The sequence below is a fragment of the Pocillopora damicornis genome, chromosome 13 (genome assembly GCF_964200805.1).
Source record: "Pocillopora damicornis chromosome 13, jaPocDami1.2, whole genome shotgun sequence".
NCBI classification, from domain to species: Eukaryota; Metazoa; Cnidaria; class Anthozoa; order Scleractinia; family Pocilloporidae; genus Pocillopora; species Pocillopora damicornis.
The window spans coordinates 6,947,547-6,969,248 of record NC_142682.1 but is presented as its reverse complement, the minus strand read 5'-3'; the positions used below and the strand labels follow the sequence as shown (position 1 = coordinate 6,969,248).

The 21,702-nt window shown below is 37.2% G+C and overlaps 2 protein-coding genes and 1 long non-coding RNA gene across 5 annotated transcripts; 1 reads left to right on the top strand and 2 right to left on the bottom strand.

Moving 5' to 3' along the window:
- Positions 1-6,373: 6,373 nt before the first annotated feature.
- On the bottom strand, positions 6,374-7,635 carry LOC113664717 (growth hormone secretagogue receptor type 1-like). Its single transcript, XM_027180344.2, has one exon. The coding sequence runs from the start codon at positions 7,505-7,507 to the stop codon at positions 6,428-6,430; it is 1,080 nt and encodes a 359-aa protein (XP_027036145.2). The 5' UTR covers positions 7,508-7,635; the 3' UTR covers positions 6,374-6,427.
- Positions 7,636-8,281: 646 nt separating this feature from the next.
- On the bottom strand, positions 8,282-13,124 carry LOC113664722 (neuropeptide Y receptor type 1). Of its 3 annotated transcripts, XM_089191258.1 has the most exons (3): positions 12,976-13,099; positions 11,375-12,507; positions 9,042-10,867 (listed from the first exon to the last, which is right to left on the bottom strand). In XM_089191258.1, the coding sequence occupies exon 2, from the start codon at positions 12,487-12,489 to the stop codon at positions 11,413-11,415; it is 1,077 nt and encodes a 358-aa protein (XP_089047384.1). In that variant the 5' UTR covers positions 12,490-12,507; positions 12,976-13,099; the 3' UTR covers positions 9,042-10,867; positions 11,375-11,412. The 3 variants fall into 3 exon arrangements, with proteins under 3 accessions (XP_089047383.1, XP_089047384.1, XP_027036150.2); XM_089191257.1 differs by having other exon boundaries at positions 8,282-10,867; positions 11,375-13,124; XM_027180349.2 differs by lacking the exon at positions 9,042-10,867 and having other exon boundaries at positions 11,222-12,507; positions 12,976-13,122.
- On the top strand, positions 12,558-13,666 carry LOC149035244 (uncharacterized). Its single transcript, XR_016182197.1, has 2 exons — positions 12,558-12,749; positions 12,995-13,666. It is a non-coding gene; the product is annotated as an uncharacterized LOC149035244 (long non-coding RNA).
- The last annotated feature ends 8,036 nt before the right edge of the window (positions 13,667-21,702 follow it).

The window sequence follows — 21,702 nt, the reverse complement described above, 5'->3', positions numbered from 1 at the left end:
TTTAAAAGTACCCTACCCACAGTTTTTGCCTACCTCTATATACACTGAGAGAAGGGGCCAAAGAGGATTCATCCTACTTAATATTTTAAGACCTAATTGCGGATCTCGAACTCTCCTAGCTCGATGGTTGACAAACTGAGCGAATTGCTCGACTGTCGTATTCTTACCCGAGCGAATGTCTGATCACTTCCTGGCCGGTCTTTCCTTGCCCTAGATAAATACATATTTCGAGTCATGTTCGTAGGGAATATTTGGCTATCATTTTGTAAAAAGATTGATTGAACTGCGTGCAAATGAGTTCTGGAGAGAATGCTGTGCCCGAGAAACAATGCAATTTTAAATTAGGTAGACAAATGAATAGATTACTTGGGTCTTTTAATTAGTTGTTACTCCACCACTTTATCCGAAAATAAAAGCCAAAAAATCTGTAGCCTTCAACTGGCTTAGATTGAGGGAGATTTTTACATCTCCCAACATCTTCTTGTGACTCCTTGCTTTCGAAGTTTTCTTACAACTTCTTGTTACTATCAAATAGAAGTGCATGATTTAAAGAATTAGGATTACATAGTCTGAAACATTAAGCTACAGGCTCCAACTTAAAGCGGATCATCCTTGTCAGTCAGTCCCGCAGAAGGATTAACAACTTCCATGATGCAACAGAGAGCAATAAATCTCAGTAAGCAGTGATTTAATCAATGACTGCAAAAAGAGAAGAAATCAGCGGAAGACAAATTATTGGCGGTAATACTATGTAGAATAAAGAGAAAAAAACTTAAACTGCTATTAGACCTTCCTTTTGCCGATGGCTCGGTGTTTAAGAATGACTATCACATTTATGTTTTGGCAACAAACTGCTGATAAATTAGTCTTGTCTGTTATCAGATTCTAAGGAAAAGTACACAGGCTTCAAAGGAAATCTCTCTTCATTAATACATTTGCATTTCATGTATCGTGGCTCGCGCTTCACAATTTTATCCTTTCAGATTCAATGTTGGCGCCATAAACACTCGGTAATAAATGTTTACTGATGATATCCACTTTCATCTCCATGCCATGAAATTGTTTAATGAGGCTTTGCGTGATATATTCAAAGAGAAACACCTAATAGCAAGGCTTTGCTTGATTGAAAAAGGTTAGATGATGTGAACCAATTAGGTGATAGAACAGTCGTGACACATGTCTCTGAATTTGCAATTAATGATAATAAAATCAGTACCACCAATTTTTTTTCGTCTTTCCATTGTGCTGATAAGATTGATTGCTGGATATTCCATCAAAATCACTCCTTGATTTAAGGCCTACAGTTTCGATATAGTCAACTTCCCTTTTTTATTCTTGCAGTCATTACAGTGGATTCCCCGTGGAAACGTGTGGGAAGAAAAGCTAAAAATTTCACAGGTTAAAATTCAATATTATGAAGCAACAGAAGCAACAGCAACACCAAATGACTGCACTCCATTCGTTTGAAGTGATGAAAAGAAAACATTCAATCAAGTTTCCAAATGTCCGTAAAGTTCGCTTAGGATAAGCACTAGCTATTTGCAAAGCAAAAGCGAAACGTTTTCGACAGTAGTACATTAGAGTGGTTTAGCAAGAGGACGGGAACGTCATTTCAGAACGGGAAAGCGCGCGGATAATCTGGACACGACTCTATTTCGACTTCCGGTGTTAGCGTTGCCGTTCTCCCCATCAAGTTCAGGACGTCATTTCGCTGGTTTTCCCGTCGTGATCAAAACGCCTAGGATTTGCGTTAAGTGTGCACCTATAAACGAGATAGTGTTGTTTGGAATGATTTCAGAACTCATTTCCAGGATAACCAGGTTCCTTTCTTTGTTTTATTCGGTGAATTTGTGAAAATTTACCGCTACATTTATTCTGGATTCCCGAAAGGAAACACGATCGTCAGCAAGCTATCTAGGATTTTAGGGCTCAGTTACCTTTTTTAATTGAGCGTGGCTTTAAGCAACGTGAGGGCTTTTCTTTGATACATTTCTTAAACCATGTATAAAACTCTAAGAACGGGTGCTGTTAATTTTATCGTGAATTAATTCATCAATAAATTAAACTTGCTTCATGTTGAAGTTTATCAAAATGAAACAACACGAAGGTTACTTGCTATATTATTCGGCGTTATTTGTTGTTATTGTCGTTTTTAACTTTGATTAAAAAGTGTTCGGCGGATTGAAGTCAGAGATAAAAAAATTTGAGAATCGCTCGGGTTTACACTATTTTATGTCTTTAGTTTTGATCAGCGCCGGTGAAAACTTAGACAAGAAAGTCATCTACGAAAGAAAATAACAATCAACTTGATTTCGGCACGGCTTTCTAAATCTATTAATTTGATTCAGTCTTGAACGACTTTATTCGTTAAAAAAGTTAAATTAAACAAAAAAATAATAAAACAGGAACGAAGTCTGATTCCTCAGTCTAACCGTTTCGTCAGTGACTAGTTTGAGTGCATTTCATTCGTTCATGGTTAAACGGGAACTCATTGTAAACAACTCCATCGTTGGGTCGCTTGATCTCTACATTTTTTCGCCATAACTTCTGATAACTCCGTTCAAAATGCATTGCAACTCTAAGAAGGTGGTGCTCAAAAGAGGTTTACCATCATGATTGAGAAGAATATTCAGTAGACAAGGGAAAAAACGGCGACGATTTCAATTCCAAATTATACTTTACAAAATTATGAAGAAAAACGAGTAGTGCTGAAATCTAGAAGCACGAGACGAAATGACAGCGATACAAATCATAGAAAAAAATTATTTTAGTGGGCTTCAAAATTTGATAGATGAATCTGCAGACTCGAGACTTAGCTGTTTAATCGCCCATGTGGATTCATATTAACAACTCACTTGAAGTAAACTATCCTCGGTTTGTGCTTGTTTCACTCTCAAAGAAGATAATTTCGTTGTCCTTCAAGCGGTCTGTGAAACCGAAAATTCAAAGCTGATAATGATTCTAAAGAGCTAAGGTTAGGATATTCAAGAACAAATATAACGTGGACGATTCGTTGAAACGAATGCTAAGTCACTTTTCAACACAACGCAATGGTGTTCTCGACCCGGTTTTTTCTCGGCATTTTTGCTGCGCGCGCCTGAAATGACGTTCCCGTCCTCTTGCTAAACTCTGTTATCAGGGTAAATAGGCGCCGTCCGCTAAATTGCATATTTAATTTCGTTAGGTAATTCTCGATGGTAAGAGTTTGGTATTAACTCCTATATTACTTTATTAGTATACAACCCACAAAATTAATAATCAGGAGACAGACGAAACTTTTTCTTTTTTGTAAAATGCAAGGAAAGTTTACGATTTGGCGCGCTGCGCAATGCATGGGCGCGAACAAGTGCCACCCGTGTAGCGGTCGGGGAGTTCCTAAAGCAGAAAGTTCGGTGACGCTTTTTGTGGGTAAACATATGTTTTTTTGGAATTCATGCTGTTTATAACCCCTCTTAACTTAAAATATAAAGTAAGGCAGTCTTGCAGATGTATCAGTACAAAGGTTGCGGGAAGGCTGGCAGTCACCAGCACACGTATGGACATATTTCTTCGAGTTGTGTTTAACCTTGAGCTGGTTCCATAGGGTTTTTGCTCAACGTTGGCGCGCGCGCCAGCGTATTGTTTTTCAAGAAAATATTTTGTTTTCGCTTTTCTATGTCATTAAAAGACATCCAAAGGCGATTAGCAAGGTTCGGACTATCGTTCGCTGTATTATACATTAAAAAAAATTATTTTCGTCATTAATGATTAAGCAGAGGCTCCACGAAGGGAGGCGCTCGCTAGTAATAATTTGGCTTTGCTTTTGATTTTCTTTAATTTTCTTCGGCGAAATCTCTCAAAATTTTCACAAGTTTCGAAAATTCTCTTGCCGATTATTTAAAAGAAGAGGGTTACAAAGGTAGTTTTCTCGCTATTTGCAATTTTATGTTTTCTTCCTCTATCTCAAATTTGTCCTATGAATTTTTTTCATTAACAGGTATCAGGAAGGGCACAAATATATTTAACGGTCCGGCAAATCTTCAGGTCTCCAGGAAATTCCACAGAGGGAAGCGCGATAAATTTTACTTGAAAGATCTCTATTTTCTTTGTCGCAAAACATTACGTAATGGAATAGAACTTCGCCAAGATCGGTATCTGAGCATGCGTAGACTTTCGAATCGCGGACAACGAGTATTCATTAAGCATTTAATTTCAGACTTGCGAAATTCTTGGACATCGAACATAAGCACTACTGGACATCAGTGGCCCTGTATTCTATTGTTGCTCTGTGAAAGATAATAAGGTACATACCTTTAAGCGATTCATTTTGAGGAATCCTTGCAAGCATCATCGAAATGCTGCACTATGGAAAATATAGAGAAGATCTTAGAGCCCGTTTTGTAAGTTGTTCTTTTTCCTCGCAGCCGTCTTCGTAATTCGGTTTTCGCTGAACAAATTTTGTAGCCTTTTCTTAACAATTCCCCCTTTGTTTTCATTATTTTGAGGTCTTCTCGAAGCAACCGAACGCGCCGCGGGTGTTATGTTGGCCTTTTTCAGGCGTAAAAGGCCTACAAATTCCCAGAGTCCCAGAGTCCATGATGCGGATATATTTTTTACACACCTCTTGTGATAAGAATCGTGCGAACGTATCGAGCCGCCACATTTGTTTTGCTCGGCGATATTTTTAGAGCACGCGCCATGTTCGGGTCCAGATCTCGCGCGATCAAAAAAAAAAACCCTATGAAGCCACTTTAAACAACACTCCCAGAAATATTCTCTTCGATAAAGCTAATCCTCGGCAGCATTCTAATAAGCACACCCTATGGGAAATAATGTAAAAGAAAACATTTTTACCCTTCCCTCTAACTAAATCGGATTCCACCCCTTCATAGATTCACTTCGCCTCATGCTATTTCCTAAGTGTGTTAAGAAGTTTAATTACTTAGAATCTGCCACAACACCGACAAGTCTACGTTTGACAAAAAGTTATCTTTTCCCAACTTTACAGATTTTTACAGCGAGTTTTCCCTCCTCGCGTACCACGCTCACTAATATCCTCCTTCATTCCTCGGCTTTGAACATTATCATATACACGCAAGACCCTAGAACGGATCAATTAAATTCCAAAGTAATAAAATGGGTAAAAATATTAATCCAAGCCTCAAATTAATGTCTATTCAAAGGACAACTTTTACTCTGTCACTTTCTGTTATCGTCGCTATGAATTACACCATATTGTTTTCATAATTTTTTGTGACTTTAAGTTCTCTCTCAAGCTATTTTCATTTTCTGTCCAGATTAGGTTTAAAAAAAAGGTTGAAAAAAGGATGAATGGGTATTCGTTTCTGTTTCAAAGTTTTTATTTCCTAGAAACTGTGAATATTACACATATCAGATACCTACAGACTATGATTAAATCTTGTGGATATTGTCATAACATCCACAAGATTTAATCGTAAACATGGCGTATGGCAACCACCGTTACATCATGACGCTAAGTTAATGTTGCCTCGTAGCAATCACGCAACACTTACTACTCAGGATAATAAAGAAATAAATCAGAGATTTATGCAAAAGGCCTTATTTCTGTAATTACGTTATATGCAAGCTTTTGGGTTACATAGCTTTCCATGTTTGTAAAAATGCAAACTTCAAATTGATAGAATAATGATATTTTAATAGCGTCGGTGTACTGCTACACATGCTCTCTAGCCGTACAAAGTAAACTGTCTCAGCACATATAGCCCTAAAGGTAACAAGTCTACAGTTTTAATAATAATAAAGTGGTGATTTTTATTGCAAGTCTCCTTACCTCAAATGGGCCACACTATGATCAAGTGAAACAATAAAACGGGACTATGCTTAAAGGGGCTTAGTTTCTGGGGCTAATTTGTTAGAAAAATAAAAAGCAGAGTTTAAAATAAAGAGAGGATGTTGCGCAGTAGTATTTTCTTGTCTTCGCTAAAAAGCCTTTCGAAGACTACAAGTCCAATTTATAGGAAACAAAAACAAACTCTACAAACGTCAATTAAGAACGTAAAGATTTCCACTTTATCTTCGATAAGATGTCGTGTACACTGTTATTGAAAAGATAGCTCTTTGTATTCTACTCAAATACAACTGGTCGTTGTTGAGTTCTTCGTATGTTAATGATGTTTAACAGCAAATTTAGTCTATTCTTTCGGTTGTTTATATTTTCGTTTACGGATATCTGTTTTTTTTTAGGTGTAAACTTAATTTTGTTAGGATCAACGTTCTGATAACTGCGAAAAATTTTTCTCTATTTCCTTTATCTTACCTTTATTCTATTTTTTCTATCTTTACTCCATGATATTTTTGTTTATTAACATCGATTTTTAATGTATGATATTAATTTTGTTGGGATTAACGCTTAGAAAATAGAGAAGATGTTTTACTCGATTCAGCGTTCTCAGGAACATAACATTACTTATCGAGTAGCAGTTACATGGACGACATTGGAGCTAAATGGTAAAATTCGCACAAGGCTGCTCCGATAGACGTTAATACAAATCAAACAAATGCATGGATTTACAGCACTCCAAGCATGAACCATAAAGAAAGAAAAGAATGGAATCCACGTGTGAAATGAGCACGCTTGCAGGTCGTCAGTCCAGTTCCAAATAAAAATCATGGTGAACATGTAAACAAAAAGTGGGGTCGTGCAAATAAAAAAAGCAATTATTATAGCTGCTGACATTCGGATAGTTTTACGGAGCTTCTGATCCCGTTGGCGTTGTATGCAAGATAATTCTCTTTGTCTTCTTTTGTTGTTATTACTTAAAGTCCACGCGATGATGCCGTACACAAAGACCAAGAGGCAGAAAGGCACTAAAAAGAAAATGATATATGTTGCTGTGACAAACTTCTTGTGTGTCTCTAGGTGATCTGCTATTGTAGGTTCCCAAAGCTGCTTGCAATATGCTTCGTTTTGGTCGGAGAACAATTGAAAAGTGTAAAAATAAGGTGCATGAAGAGCAGACGCGATAAGCCATGTGCACGAGATGGCAGTCAATCGTACCTTTGGGGAGATGAGACTGGCTTTAAACGGAAAGACCACAGCTAAGAGCCTGTCAAATGAGATCAATAGAAGGGTCTGGATAGAGACTATTAACGAAACATCTGGAAGAAAGTAGCAAAGTTTGCACAAAATATTTCCGAGTAGCCATGGATTGGAAACTTTCCAGGAGTCAGATCCTGAGATTATCTGAACGACTGTGATAGGCATGATGGTGAAAGGGTTAAATAGATCGGAAAAGGCCATGTTAAAGACGAAGAAGTTGATGGGTGACCTTCGCAGCTGCCTGTTTTTGTAGAAGATTAATAAAACCAGGACATTCCCGACGAAGGAAACCACGAGAATCAAGGAGTAAGCTATGGCTTTCCAAGCTTTTTCTGCCTGGCCATTTCTTGGAACGCAATCTTGGTCAGTGGTGCTTTGAGCTGCTGCATGTTCCGCGTCGGATGAAAAGTTTTTGATTAGTTGTCCCCAGCTTGAATTTCCAATCATCGTTAAGCGAGGGGTTTTGTATGATCAAAGATCGATTATCCTTGTGTTCAGTTGAACTCGATATGACGAACTTTAAACCGTGCTTTACCGCCTGCGCTGAAAAAGTGGTCTGAAAAACGAATATTAGGTTTGCTTTTAAAGGCTTTGTGTCTTCCATAATTTGTGCTTGACTCGATGATCTCTTCAACCCATTTATTTCACGCTTTTTGTACTGTAGAGAAGAACCTGGCAGGCTTTATGTTACAAATCTGTTTTCTTGGTTGAAAGAGGGGAAAATAGCCTTTTAGTTAAGAGCATATTTTTCATATAAGATTTCAAATATCAACTTACTTATTGGTACAAGTCTCATTTTCTCATTGCGGAACTTAGGAAGGCAGATAAATGAGAATAGAACCAAGCACATCACGCCTTCAAAATGCAAGTTCAAAACCTTAAGGCGAAAGTAAATTCTCCGCTTAAAGTGTACTAGAGTCCTAGTTTGCCGCAGTTCTTGCTAAGATGTCCACTTGAATTATTTCAAAAGCTTCCGCTCGTTTCCTTTCCCTAGGGACCCTGAACAAGAGCTCGATGCGACATAGTCACTCAGGCTCATTTAAAGCAAACAATCATATATTTGTGCCTCACTAAGCACCTACCCTGCCAGTTCTTTTATGTTTTCAGTTGAATTGAGCGAAAATGCCTAGTTTCGTGACGATTCCCTCCAAATGTCTAACACAGGTCGTTTTCCGTAATAGAGAGCAACTCATCAGGAGCGTGAGCAATTTGACAGCAATATGTTGTTATTCAAGCTTTATTGATTTGCTACAAATAGATATTTGTTTTTTCCAAGCAAAGTTTAAAATTTATCCAGCATGGTTGTGGCCTTAAAAACAAATCCTTAAAGTGAAACGTATCCGGTACTCAAATGAAAAGAGTCTCTTACACAAGAGTTTAACGAGAGGTACTTCCATACGATCTATCTGCTTTACTGATGGAAAAACTTTACAACCTGTCTTAGCTGGTTGGTTCACTTTTGCTTTAAAAGTAGTTCAGTTACCAATAAATGTTAGAAAGAGGAAGTATATTTTATGGAGGACTTAAAGAAACGCAAACATGGAAGAGCACAAAATATGTTTTTTAAAAATATAAATTGTCCACTAATGTTAATGACGTTCAAGTTCATTAACTGAAATTTTTATTCAACAGAAGAACTAAAGCGTAAATAACGTTGAACTATACATCTTGCCTGTCACTTTTTTCGTAGGTCAGATCTTTTTCTCAATTAGGCATGTTGAAGCGTCCAAAAAATTATTCAGTAGTGAGTCACCTGTTAACTTAACTTTTCCATTAGGGAGACAGATGTTTCCTTATGATACGTACAAGAAGACTCTTGCACTTGAGCCAAAATGTTTGAGTTCGCCTAATGACAACATTTGAGTGGGAATCCTGAGATACGGATAAAAATATTGAGTTGAAGGGCTTGTTGAAAACTGCTTACAACTCATGCCTTCGTAAAAGGCTTACTTTGGTGAAACCTCATTACTTTTTACCATAATTTTTTTCTTTTCTAAATATAGGAAGTCGAGCTCAAACAAATACTATGTCTTGTATGTTTTTTTTATATATCACTTTTCTACATCCTACACACAAATGTTAACTTTGAATTTGCTTTCATGAAATATCTGATATCAGCCATTGTACCTCCTATGTCTACCGTGTGATGCCGTCCGTTTAATACTTACTTCCTGTCTCCTCTTTCCGACAAAAACTTTGTTTAAACACATTATCTCGCAAATTAATACCCGTAGGTTAATCAGTACCACGCGGTATTCGAATTTCTCAAATAAGTTTCCTCATCACCTTTTTGGAAAACGGCAAACGACATATATTTATTCTACTTTTCCATTTAATTCCAAAAACCCTGAAGAAAATCAATCTATAAATGTCTTATTCATAAGTTATTTTTGTTTCAATTTACAAGCGGCTGAGAGCAGATATCCAGGCGCTTCATTTTTGTAGTTGATTGTTTGCTCTAGATGAAGCAATACAACTCCTTATTACTTTGATAATGCTCGGATTTTCTATTGCTGGCAAGGATCCACCATAAAAAAGGAAAAGGTCGGGAGGTGAGCAGAAACGATATATGCGTAATTCCTAGAAAAAATCGTAATTGCATGATGTTCGCTCTAAGTTACTGGTATCGAGCTTTAGTCAAGCTATGTTCTGTTTGGTGCTCCCTTAAGGAAGCTCCATGGGACTTTGGCTCAATGTTGGCGCGCGCGCCAGTTTTTTTTATTTTTTATTTTATTTTTATGTTTTCACTTTTCAAGGTCACTAAGAACCATCGAAAGGCAACGAGCAACGTTCGGACCATCGTTTACTTTGGCAAATATTATCAAAATGATTTACGTTATTAAGCTAAGGCTCCAAGAAGGGAGGCGCTCGCCAAAGATGATTTGGCTTTACGTTTGATTTTCTTCTATTTGCTTCGATGAAATCTCTCATAATTTTCACAGTTTGTGCAAATCATTTAAAAGCAAAAAAATAAATATATAAAGTAAGGCTTACTTTGTGTTTTCTTCCTATATCTCAAATTTGATCACATGGATTTTTTTTATCAACATGTAGAGGCACTAGGAAGGCCACAAATATGTTTAACGGTCCAGCAAATCTTAGGAAATTCCACCGAAGGAAATGTGATAAATCTTACTCGAAAGATCCCTATTTTCTTTGTCGCAAAATATTAACTTCCCCAAGGTCGGTATGTGAGTATGCGTAGACTTTCGTAGACTGTGCGATATCTTTCCCACGGTGTATTCTTTTCGGTTGACCTCTTTTTCAGGCTCAGAGGGTCTATGAATATTACGGGTGCATTTGCTGAAAACCCTAGATTCCATCACAAACTGTTTCTAACACATCTTTTCAGATGACAATCGTGCGATCGTATCGAGTGGCCATATTTGTTTTCTATGTTGACACCTATATGGCCCGTGCTATGTGTCCACCCAGATATCGCTCGGTCAAAAAACCCTCTGGAGCCTCCCTAAACAGGAACGACAAAATTGACTTTTTTACCGATACAATTTTAAAACACCTCAAATTTCATCAACCAATTTTTCCCCGACACCTCATAGTCTGAAATATGGATGGGAAACGAATTTTACCCTAACAGAAGTGCATCCAGCATCTCCTATGGGTTTGATAGTTAACACCACCAAAAATTTAGGTGAACTCAGTGTGAAACTAATCATAGTATCCAATTTTCCTTATCAATTCAGTTAATGAAATTAAATTAACCTGCACAAGAGATTATTCTCTTGACTTGTAATACTCCCATGGCCACTGATGCCGAACCACAGTTTCTTCTAAAACTTACACCCTCTGAAAAATGAAAATAGGATTTGTTAATGAAATGGGAATGGACTAAGAAGTTCATTGACACATATCACAACACGAGGTAAATTAGTAGCTTTTCAGCCAAACACTTCATTTATGTGGGTAAAACCGATCCAGGATTTCTTTTTGATATTTCTTTATATAAACCGCAAACGATTGTTTCTTTGGACTCTCGTGAGTATATTGATCACTTCAATGTAGCATTGAATTAAAATATACAGTTTAAAATATAATTGAAATAAAATCAGTATGGTTTACGGATATCGTCTTAAGGCATGCAGATTACTTTTTGCGCAAATCTCCATGAACGTCGCGCAATTTAAAACCAAATTCAAAGAAGAAGGGAACATGGGTACTTACCCATTTATTTCCACAAAAATAATCTCTATTTAAATATCAACCAATCAAAGTTTAATTTTGGGGACTGCTGAAAAATAACTAAACAAACATATCGGTGCATCGTCGTCAACATTGATTTTAACAACTACTTACGCAGCTAAGGGTCACAATCAGCCAGTTTAATTTGGGCATCAGACTTGCGTAGAACGACATTTTTGAATCCTTAGTGCTAACGTAGCGGGATTCATCGATAGATCCAAAGTCTGTGTATGATTTACAGTTGACCACAGAGAGCAGAGCAATTTCTTCAGAGTGTCTCGATAGGTCTTAATGAATATAAAGCAAATGCAAGGATTAACAGCACTCCATGCGTGCAACATGAAAGAGGCAATGAACGGGATCGTTGTGCGAAAAGCGCAATTCGGCGGCACTTCCCAATTCCAAACAAATATGCGTGTAAAGATAAAAACAAGCTGTGGAATCATGCAGAAAGCGAAAGCTGCTACAATAGCTACAGAGCTACAAACAATTTTTTTGCTTTGTTTGCCAAGTTTCTTTTGATGATTACTCGACTCTTGCTCCATTTTCTTTCGCTCTTGGCACAAGTTCCAAGCTATTACACTGTACACGATCACCAGGACACAGATTGGCACTAACACAAAAGTAATAAACGTTGCTGTGACAAATCGTTTGTGTGTTTCCACATGATTAAAGGTTGGTCCCCAATTGGCGACACAGTAAGTTTTGTTTTCGTAAAGCTGTAGCCTGAAAGTGTAAAAATAAGGTGCATGAACTGCGATGGCGATGATCCATGCACAGAGGATACTCATTACATGAACTTTCGGTGAAAGATATCTTGTCCTAAGCGGAAAGGCAACAGCGATAAGTCTGTCCAGCGATATCAACAGCAGGCTTTCAATTGATACTGCAACAGAAACATCGGGGAGAAAGAAGGAAAGTTTGCAAAGGAAGTTTCCTATCAACCACGGGTCGTCAACTTTCCAAGTATCAGATCCTGAGACAATCTCAACGAATGTTACTGGCAGGATTGTCAACGGATTTAATATATCAGACACAGCCATATTAAAGACAAAGTAGTTTATAGATCTCCTCAGCTGTTTGTTCTTGTAAATAGCCAAAAGGATGCCGCCATTTCCGACCAAAGATACAACGAAAATGCAAACATAGGCCAGAGCTTTGAAAGCAGTGGTCGCTGTGCTTGGTTCCCCAAAGCAGTCTTGCACACTGTTATTCTTTGTTCCATTCATACCAGTAATAACTAGGCCCTATATTCAATATTTTGTTAGAGTTTGATAAAAAAAATTCTCTTTTGAAGGTTTTCCTCCGTTTGACTGAAGACACAAGCTTATGCAACACAATGAAGCTGGAAGCCAAACATAAGTTAAATTGGCCGACGGTCAGCTTTGGAAAAAATTGTCCATAGACAAATCTGTTGCGCAACGTTGGAACAATAGTTTATGGAATCCAATGTAGGCGGCTTTAACATGTGTAGCCGGACTAAAGACAGGTGAGATTTAAGATAAACTTTAAAGTAAACGTAACACTCCACTTGAACGAGTGGTATACAAGAACAGTAAGGAGTGGGAATAGTTTCTCTCTATAAAATAATTTAAGAGAGACAGATTGTTTGGAATGATTTTCTTATCAAGAGGGATGTTGTTAGATTCCCATGTCCTGTATAATTATTGAAAAATGTTTCCATTAGAGATAGAAATGTTATGCTAATCGCTGACCTTTACAATATTTTCATAGAAACCAGGCGGCGTTGCAAGGAATTCGTGATTCTCCCAGGGCTAACTTTAGCCGAGAGAAGCAGTACCCAGAAGACTAAACAGCATTTGAACCAGCATGTATTCCTTAACAAGTTTCCCTCAAATGACATGTTTTCATTGTAGTGAAGATGGACAAATTTGACATGTTTTTCCTTGAGGAAACATCTTGTCTAAATACTGACATACCAGTTTGTAATCAGATGGGATTTGTTGCTCAAAAATCTGGCGTTATGGAGCAACTCGTACATTTCTTGGAGAAATTCTTCTTTGAGAGGTTTTTCTTGATCTTTTTAGTCAGCGAGTATTCCTCGCTTTCAAAAAAGCGAAATACTTTTTAAGAAGTGCATTTGCTTAGGAAATGATAAATACCTGTTTGGATAAGACCTTTTCTTGTGTGCTGACAAGCCTATTTGCCGACAGCTTTTCATTGTGGGGACAACAACGCACGGCCGTAAATTGGGAAAGGTACTTGTTTAGAGAGCGCTTACTCTTTACTAGCATTTGAACATTTGTCCCCGGTTATTTTATCTCAATAGGCTAAAATGTTTGAAAATGCCCATTAATCAAACGCTGTGGAACGTAATGAATTTTCTTGCAAGCTTGTATGACAGTAACGCCAGGTCTATTAAACTGTTTGCTTTGTAGAACAAAAGGGAAATTTTTACAATTAAAATTAAAGTTTTGAGCGTTTTTGAATATAAAGAACGACAGCTGATAACACAAATTTATGATTACAATCGCGTGTAAGATAAACAAAAGAAGCTTGTGGTTTACCGACGTGGTTTTTTTTAGAGCGATAAAAATCAATGGATCAGAGTGAACTTAAAAGCTGTTTCTCAGGCCACACATTGAAAGAGACTGATAAAAATTTATGAGTTTCACCACGGGAATGCGATGGGAAAAAACTGCTAGAAGTAGCCACAATAGTAGATTTTTGATTAACCTTTCCCGCGCTTATCCCGTTTCTTATCTTGGCCCTATAAGCACAGATTTAGGCATCATTTTTTGTACTGTGTTACGGTCAAAGTATTGGCGGATAGAAACACCGCTACCGTATGCTTTTTACTTTAGTTCAGTTCGCTCTTTGTAGTTTTTGTTTCTTCCTTGAGAGCATACTTCTTCATCAAGTAGTTTTGTGTGAATCTTTTTATGAGGTTCAGGTTTATCTTGTATTTCGTACAAAAGCGGAGTCTCATTTCTCGTTAAAGATTAAAGTATGTTAGAAAAAAGGTTTACCAACAGCTATCAAACCATGGTGAAAGCTGTCGATTGCTAATCATCAGGTGTCACTATGGCAGTGGAATTCTTTTGGTAAGAGGGACCACTAAAGTTCAACGGCTGCGAAAAACGATAAAACTGAACTGCAAACGCTATATGCAAGTAATACGAGGGTGCACCTGAGACTGTAACAAGAAAGTGCTTGTGTATCCATGGAATGCAACTATGCTTAGCATGTGTCAGAGCATGGTAAGCGGAGACGACAAAAACGACGGATGTGTGGAAAGGAGAAAGGGCTTTTCCCCATCTCACTATCGCTTTCAGTTAAATAGAAAATAATACATGGGCGCGCGTACATATGGAATTAGTCTTCGGGTGTTGTACTCGATTGCGCTCACTCGTGCAATGTCGAGTTGAACACGAGAAGAGAAACTCCATATCTACAAGCAACCATGGATTATTTTGTTTATCATATAAACACAATAGCCTTTACTGAGAGGAAAAGCCGACTTCACTAATGAATGAAAACAAATGAATCGACAATCCCCGAATAACAATCGTAGAGTGCGTTGGCGCTAACTCTTAAGATGGAAAAATGCGTTGAATCATGATTACAAAAACAACTATGAGCGTAATTTTTAATGTACAAAATTCTCATTTATTGACTTTGTCCTTACCGACAGAGGAAGTCTTTCAGGTACACGGCCAAAATTGGCCAGTGGCAAACCTTCCAGTTGGCAATTTTCATTCTCAGCCAAGAGAAATGCTAACACCAAAGTCACTGAATACGAAACGTTTTTAGTTTAGTATATTGGTTTTCTTCCCCTTCTAGGAAAGTTTGAACCTCAATGTTTTTCAGCAATACGGATCCCCCTAATAGGGACAGTAACCTAAAGCGATCTTCGCAGTAATATACACTACTTAAGCAGTGGTGAAAATAAGGCCTGAAAAAAATTTAGACCTGAACGGGATTTGAACTCATGACCTCTGCGATACCGGTGCAGCGCTCTACCGACTGAACTAAGAAGCCAACTAGTAGCTGGTCATTATTTTGGTTCGTAATATACGCTTGAAGTGATGAATAAATGACTGTGAATATTTGAAAATCATATATGTGAATTTCTATCGAAGCATAAGTAGTCTTCGAAAATAATTATGCCTTTAAGATGTCTTTTTACAAAAAAGTGAGCATGGTCGTCAGCACATACGGTTCTCTGACAGTTTGCTAGTCTTCAATTCAAATAAATGATCCGAATTCATCAGACAGTTAGTTGGTCTCAAGGATTTGAGAGCGCCTTGGCGATGTCATAGAGAATAATGGCGGGAGAACAAAGAGACCTGAGATTTTTTGATAAAAAAAAGGGAGTAATGCTTACTATTTTGAGACCGTATTTGCTTCATTATTAGTCCCATTGAGGAGAAATTTAGACAGCTTGTTCAGATAGTTGTCCAATTTAGACCATCGTAGCAGCTAACTTTTTTTGGAAATACTTATCACAACCAAAGCTTTTAGATAAATGCAATAAAGTTGACAATTTATACTTACTTTTTAAAATTAGCAACTCAAAAACACTGAAGAATCAATTTGCTATTGAATGACCGTATATTGCATTGGTCATTTTCCACTTCTGGTTCCAGGTTAAGCAGAGCGATGTCAGGTGAGTTTGTCAGAACTTTATCGCACCTATACCTGCAATATAAAAGCAGTCTCCATACAACATTCTCTGCTCATAGCTTAATCTGAGCAAGCCACAAGTGAACTTCATTTGATTGACGGCGAGTTCCGGTTTGCCGTCCTTTTTAGAGCGGTTTGCTTTTTATTGGCCGTGTGAGATTTATCCAACAGAAAGCTAATTCACCTCAGTGCAGAAATCGGCGGAAAGGCCCCCAGAGGTCCAACATTCCACAGTTGTTAATATACTTATTGCTAAATGGATTGAGATTAAATGATCGTGTAAGTTCATTCTTAAATCTCCTAATTTTTTTTGTTGTGCATTATTACTGATACTGTAAAAATGTCAATTTTTAGCTTTTATTCTGTTGGAGGTCCCTTCTCAAAAACTTTGCGAGGAATATTGCGTCAGAATTTCAAGAAGGAAAGCTCTTTAATTTTTTTTCCTTCCATAGGCCTTCCACTGTTCTCCTTTCGTAAATCCTCATTAAAACATAACATGTTCTGGTGGTAACTCCTAGAAACATTTTGGTCGCTAAAATAACCGAAACGACCTTTCTACTTATCAAGTTGTGAAAGGATGAAGTAAGGTCAAACGTATTGTGTTTTTTTCGTTTAATTATTGTTGGAGCAGATACTTTGACATTCCGGATCGATGCAAGCGAACCTTCCTCAAATCCGTTTGAAGTTTGTAGGGCTCTTTGTTAGTCAATTTTTTACATGGAAAAAGAAGGAAGACCTAGGGAAAGCCTCATCCACAATTAGAGAAGGTCATGAAATGTTAATAGGATAGTTTTGTCGTTAGTACGAATTGCTAATATGTTCATCATGTAAAATAGTCGTATGATTGCCTACTTCGAATTCCGAGTAATTATCTGTTTGGTTGATAGCAGAACATCTGACAGCCATAATTCAACAAACCAGTTTACCCGGTTTTTAGACTCATTCTGTTAACTTATTGACTAAATTGGAGGGCCGGACGGCAAAGTATTTGTCTCGAGGTCATGAAATACGAACCGAACGCACCCAGGTCCTTGCGTCACGAGATCCAAAAATTTTTTCGTCCAGCCAGACTTAACTCAGTTAACAAGCATTTCGTACTATAACCGTTTAGAAAAGACAGATTTCATGAAACATGACGTGAATCTACGCACGAAAGGGACAAACATAATGAAGCGAAGTCATCCAGAGAGTTTTCAAGTTGATATCTAATGGCACCTGTTTCTGCGTGGTTACGCCTGACAAGTACCACCGCAAGAGCATGGATCATGTTCCAAGTTGTCAAATCATCCCTTGAGAGTGTTACTTAGTTTCCGAATGTTCCCCGAAATCCCAGGCACCAAATAAAGATATGAAAGCACGAAAATACAGTTGTTATCATGATATTAATGATAAAAATAGTGATCATGAAACAATGCTCTTGATGTCGGTTTTTTTTTAACGGCTTTTCCTTGTATTTATTACTAATTAGCTGGGCATCCGCAGAACAAAACAGCTTACTGTTCCGGCGCTAGAAGGTTCTCTCACAGATAGACAACCTAATTGCTCAAGGAGGATTGAAAATAATCTCCATTTATTTTTAGAAACCTTGTTATGGACCGCTGCTAGTGTACTAGTCACGTAGGTAATTTTCTGTAGTAGAGTTCTTGGGGCATCTCAGGTCACTTTAATTTAATTTAGAAGTCGTAATATTTGTTTCACATTTGAGAGGTATAAGGTGGTACTTTTTGTAAAGATCGTGAAGTAATTGAAATTGTTCTAACGTCTCTTGAACTTTACCCATTTGATTCTTGAGAGAGCAAATTCCGCTTGAATAGGAAAGGCGTGAAAATATAACAAATCGCCTCTGCTGAAAGTTGTGCAAATAGAGTTTTATGACTTCCTCTGCCTTTGGACAAGTGCCTCACACCATTTCCCGCTTAAAGCGATTTTCTTCTTTCATTTGTTAAGTACTTAAGTAAATAAATTCTCCATAATCAAACAAAAATTCAGCCGAAATGGCTATATCGAGTGGAGTTTACTCTAAGCCGCGTCAGTGCGAAGCGAGCATCACAAATTTAGCAAAGAAGCTTTTGCAACTACAGGCAATTTCGTCACTTGCAGTTCACCTGTGTGAATTATTTCCTTATTTGTACATGTTTTGTTCCTAGTCTTTCCGGTGCGAATGCAGGGAATAGTCCTATCTATGACGTTTCAGGATTTTCTTGAATGAGATTTGCCTGGATTAGTCAACCGAAGATATTGCTTCCGAAAACAATCAATCACCGTGATGCATGCAATGAGAGTTGTTATAAAATAATCCGGTTCTGTGGATCGTGGGAAAGGAAAAAACATGCTTCGGCGGAAATCGCCGAAGGTGTGTTAGCCTCAATTGACTACTGCACCCACTCAGTCAATATTAAGGTCATTCTCGTAATGATATGAGTTTCAACGAATTTTTGTTCTCCTGCCAGCTTTAGTATCTCGAAGATTCTTTGTATCAAATGTTAGCTTAGATCGGACTTGCTCTGTTGCGGTTTAATGATTGATATGCTAATTGATCAATAATCCTATTGACGGCTACATCTTTCTTTTCTTTTCTTTTCTTTTTTTCGGTCTTTTTTTATTTTTTGTTTTGCCCTGTTTCTTTAAGGGTTTTTTTTTGTTGGTTTCCGTTTTTTGTAATCTTATTTATTTCTTGGTTTAGCTATATAATTACATATTTATTTATCTATACTTTTAATCCTCTATCTAAGAATATAAATTTAATTATTTAGCCTTCTACCTCTTGATTTATTTATCTGCTATTTCAACTTATTTGTCGGTGATTTTCTTTCTCACGGCTCTTTCAAGTTCCGAGGACCGAAGAGAAACATAAATTTATTTGATGACAGCCAAATAAAAATTTTAAGAGCGCTGATTGAGAAAAGGATGCAGAAACCATTTCGTGTCTGTCGGCACTGTAAGAGGAAAGCTTCTGTGGAAGGCTAAAGACATTCTTAAAGCCATCGTTTTAAATTGCATCCCTTCATCTTGCAGCTACGACTCAAACAGAATCATGTCCAACTGTGATATAGAAATTTGGTTGGGCTCTTTTTGACAATTACATTTGAAAAACATGAGCCTATCAAAGAGGAGCTTGGTCGACCGAGCATAAGTTCATAGAGTGTACGGTACACTCACGATTTACGTATACCGTGTAATAAAACCCTCCATATTTCCTTACCGGTCAATAAGGTTAATAGTATTACTAACGAACTTGAAAAAATAGTAAATAACCAAGCTCGCAATGACTCCGCAGTTTTATAAATTCTTTCTTAAAGCTTTTCGTTGGAAAGCCTTTCTGCAGGAACTCCTTTGCCAAGGTAGGTTTTTTCATAAAAAAAAATTTTCTTAAGCCTTTGGCTTCAATGAATTCAAACTTTGTTCTGAGGTAAATTACTGATATAAGCCTCTAAATTCTCTTCCAATCCTTGTCCAAACTGTATGGTGGCCATGTTTTGTGAATGAGCACTTAAAACAAAAAAATTTTAAGTGGGCATTGTAAAATGGTAGTAAAGTTGCCGCAAGATGAATGATTTTAGCAAATCAAAAATTAAAATAACCAGGTGTTCAACTTTTCCGATTAGCTATGATCTCATTTGTTGGTTCTATCCAAGTTAGACGCGGCCAAGCTAATTGTCTGAGAATCATTCAGGAGTAGACATGTTTTCTTTCATGATAAAATATCCTTTCCAATTTAGAGCACGAGGTTGGCCATTTATTACACAAGTCGTAGTGAATTTAATAGATGGTTTCTCCTAAGTGCTTAAATTCATATTACCGCACTAAGTCTAAAGTTTCAGAGGACCGTTCGCTTTATGAGATGTAAGCAACTCATTAACGTCTTGGGTAATTACTGAATGCTTTTCTACTGCATTACAAACCCTCCCTTGCCTAATTCTTTTTATCAAAACATTACATTTTGACAAAAGATAAAAATCCTAATACTGGTAGGAATTGCGTGAATGGGATTATGGACCGCTTAGAAGTGTTGCTTATTTGAGAAGTTAATTCTTGCAAGGCTTGCGATGATAATGCAACAATTTGATGACAAACAGCGCTGAAAGATATCTTCAGACGGGAAAGTCCTTCAAAGACTCTAGAAAAACTGGGCATTTACAATGACCCCGTGAACCACACAATGGGACTAATTTGATTACCGCACGAGAATCTTTTATGCTTCGATCCTTCACTGGTTTGACGCACATATACCCTCTCACATCTCTTTACCCCTTCAATCAAGCGCATGCGCAGAACTGACATCCATTTAATTTAATTTTTTTCCAACCATTCTAAAAAGGTATCTCTTTTGAAATGGATTTTTGTAGAAGTGGAATTGCTGTAAAACAATTGAATGCAATGCTGCGAGTATCAGATAAAATGGCTTTACTTAGCAGCATACACTTTCGGTTATCGGATCTTTGAGGTATACATATTCTTCATTGCAGCCTTTAAATAAAAAATTAAATCGATTAAAACATAAATATATATATATATATATATATATATATATATATATGTATATATATATATATATATATATATATATATATATAATGAGAGATACCACTTCCTGCATCTTTTCTGTGCTGGTTAGCATAGTCCACGCGAAGAGTAAGGAATGCAAGCTCCAGTTGTTGTGGTTTGGCTTTGTTATTGTTTACACAGGCCTCCATTTAAACCGGCTTTGAAACTGAACAAGGCCCGTCTGTCTTAATATCGCAAATAGATGAACAAAAAATTGTAAGAATGTTCGGATGGCTTTGAGAACTTTATTTTCAGCTCAAAATCATGTTACTTATTTCCTATACACTCAGTAGTTTTCAGGTATGGAGAAGGACCTTTTATTCAACACGAACAAGGCCTCAAGGGACTAATTATTTATTCTTTTCCCTTTTTTTGAATGAATTTAGAAAACTTAGGTATCTCTGAAACGAAATGCTGAAGAGGAGGGTTTCAATGGGGTTAACCGTTAGCCGTGAAATGGCGCAAAAATTTAGCTGATAGATGTAAAAAAAAGTTAAGCACAAAAACAATATCTCTGGTGATCATAAGGGAAGGATATTAAACGTTAGCCGTAAATTGCCCAAAATTTTACCCGTTTAGAACCTCAAAGAAATATTTTTTCATATTTCTTTAGTTTAAGGTCCCAAAAGTGAAATTGATCCAGTTTTTCATTTCATCGATGAATCGAAAAAGCCTGAAATGAAATTTAAAACTTTCGTCGAGCAGAAGAACCTCACAACGATGGTTGTTCATATCCTCACTGACAATTAGAAAACTATTTTTGGGGAGCAATACGTGATACTCGGATGTTAAGCTCTACAATCTTTCATTTGATACATGTATGTGTAGGTTTGGGTTCCCCTCGCTCAATTCTTCCAGAAGCTCATGGCCCGAGAAAGAGTCGAAATGAAAGGATAATATTCCACCCATTTGAAATATCTAGAAAACTCTCCCTACAAGTTATTTTCTAACCATCGCCATACGTGATTAAATTGAATTCTTTTTTTTTTTTCTTTTTTGGGGGCGATACTCTTATTCCAACGTCAACGGAAAAATTAAATGATTAAGGGATCACTGTATCTTATCGGCTTCGTCTCGTCACGTCGATTGCTGTTGTTAATTGCTTGCTTGAAAGCAAAAAAAAAAACAACAGCTGAAAAAATGATAGGTGACGCGGTCATCGTGATGATATGTTATATTTGACAAAAGAAAACTCGATCCCTTTGGAAGGCCAGATAAGAAAAAAAAATCATCAAAAGGGCAGCTTAAAA

What these genes read in the sequence shown, in the direction of transcription:
- LOC113664717 (XM_027180344.2), bottom strand. Translation starts at nt 7,507, where the DNA reads ATGATTGGAAATTCAAGCTGGGGACAACTAATCAAAAACTTTTCATCC.
- LOC113664722 (XM_089191257.1), bottom strand. Translation starts at nt 12,489, where the DNA reads ATGAATGGAACAAAGAATAACAGTGTGCAAGACTGCTTTGGGGAACCA.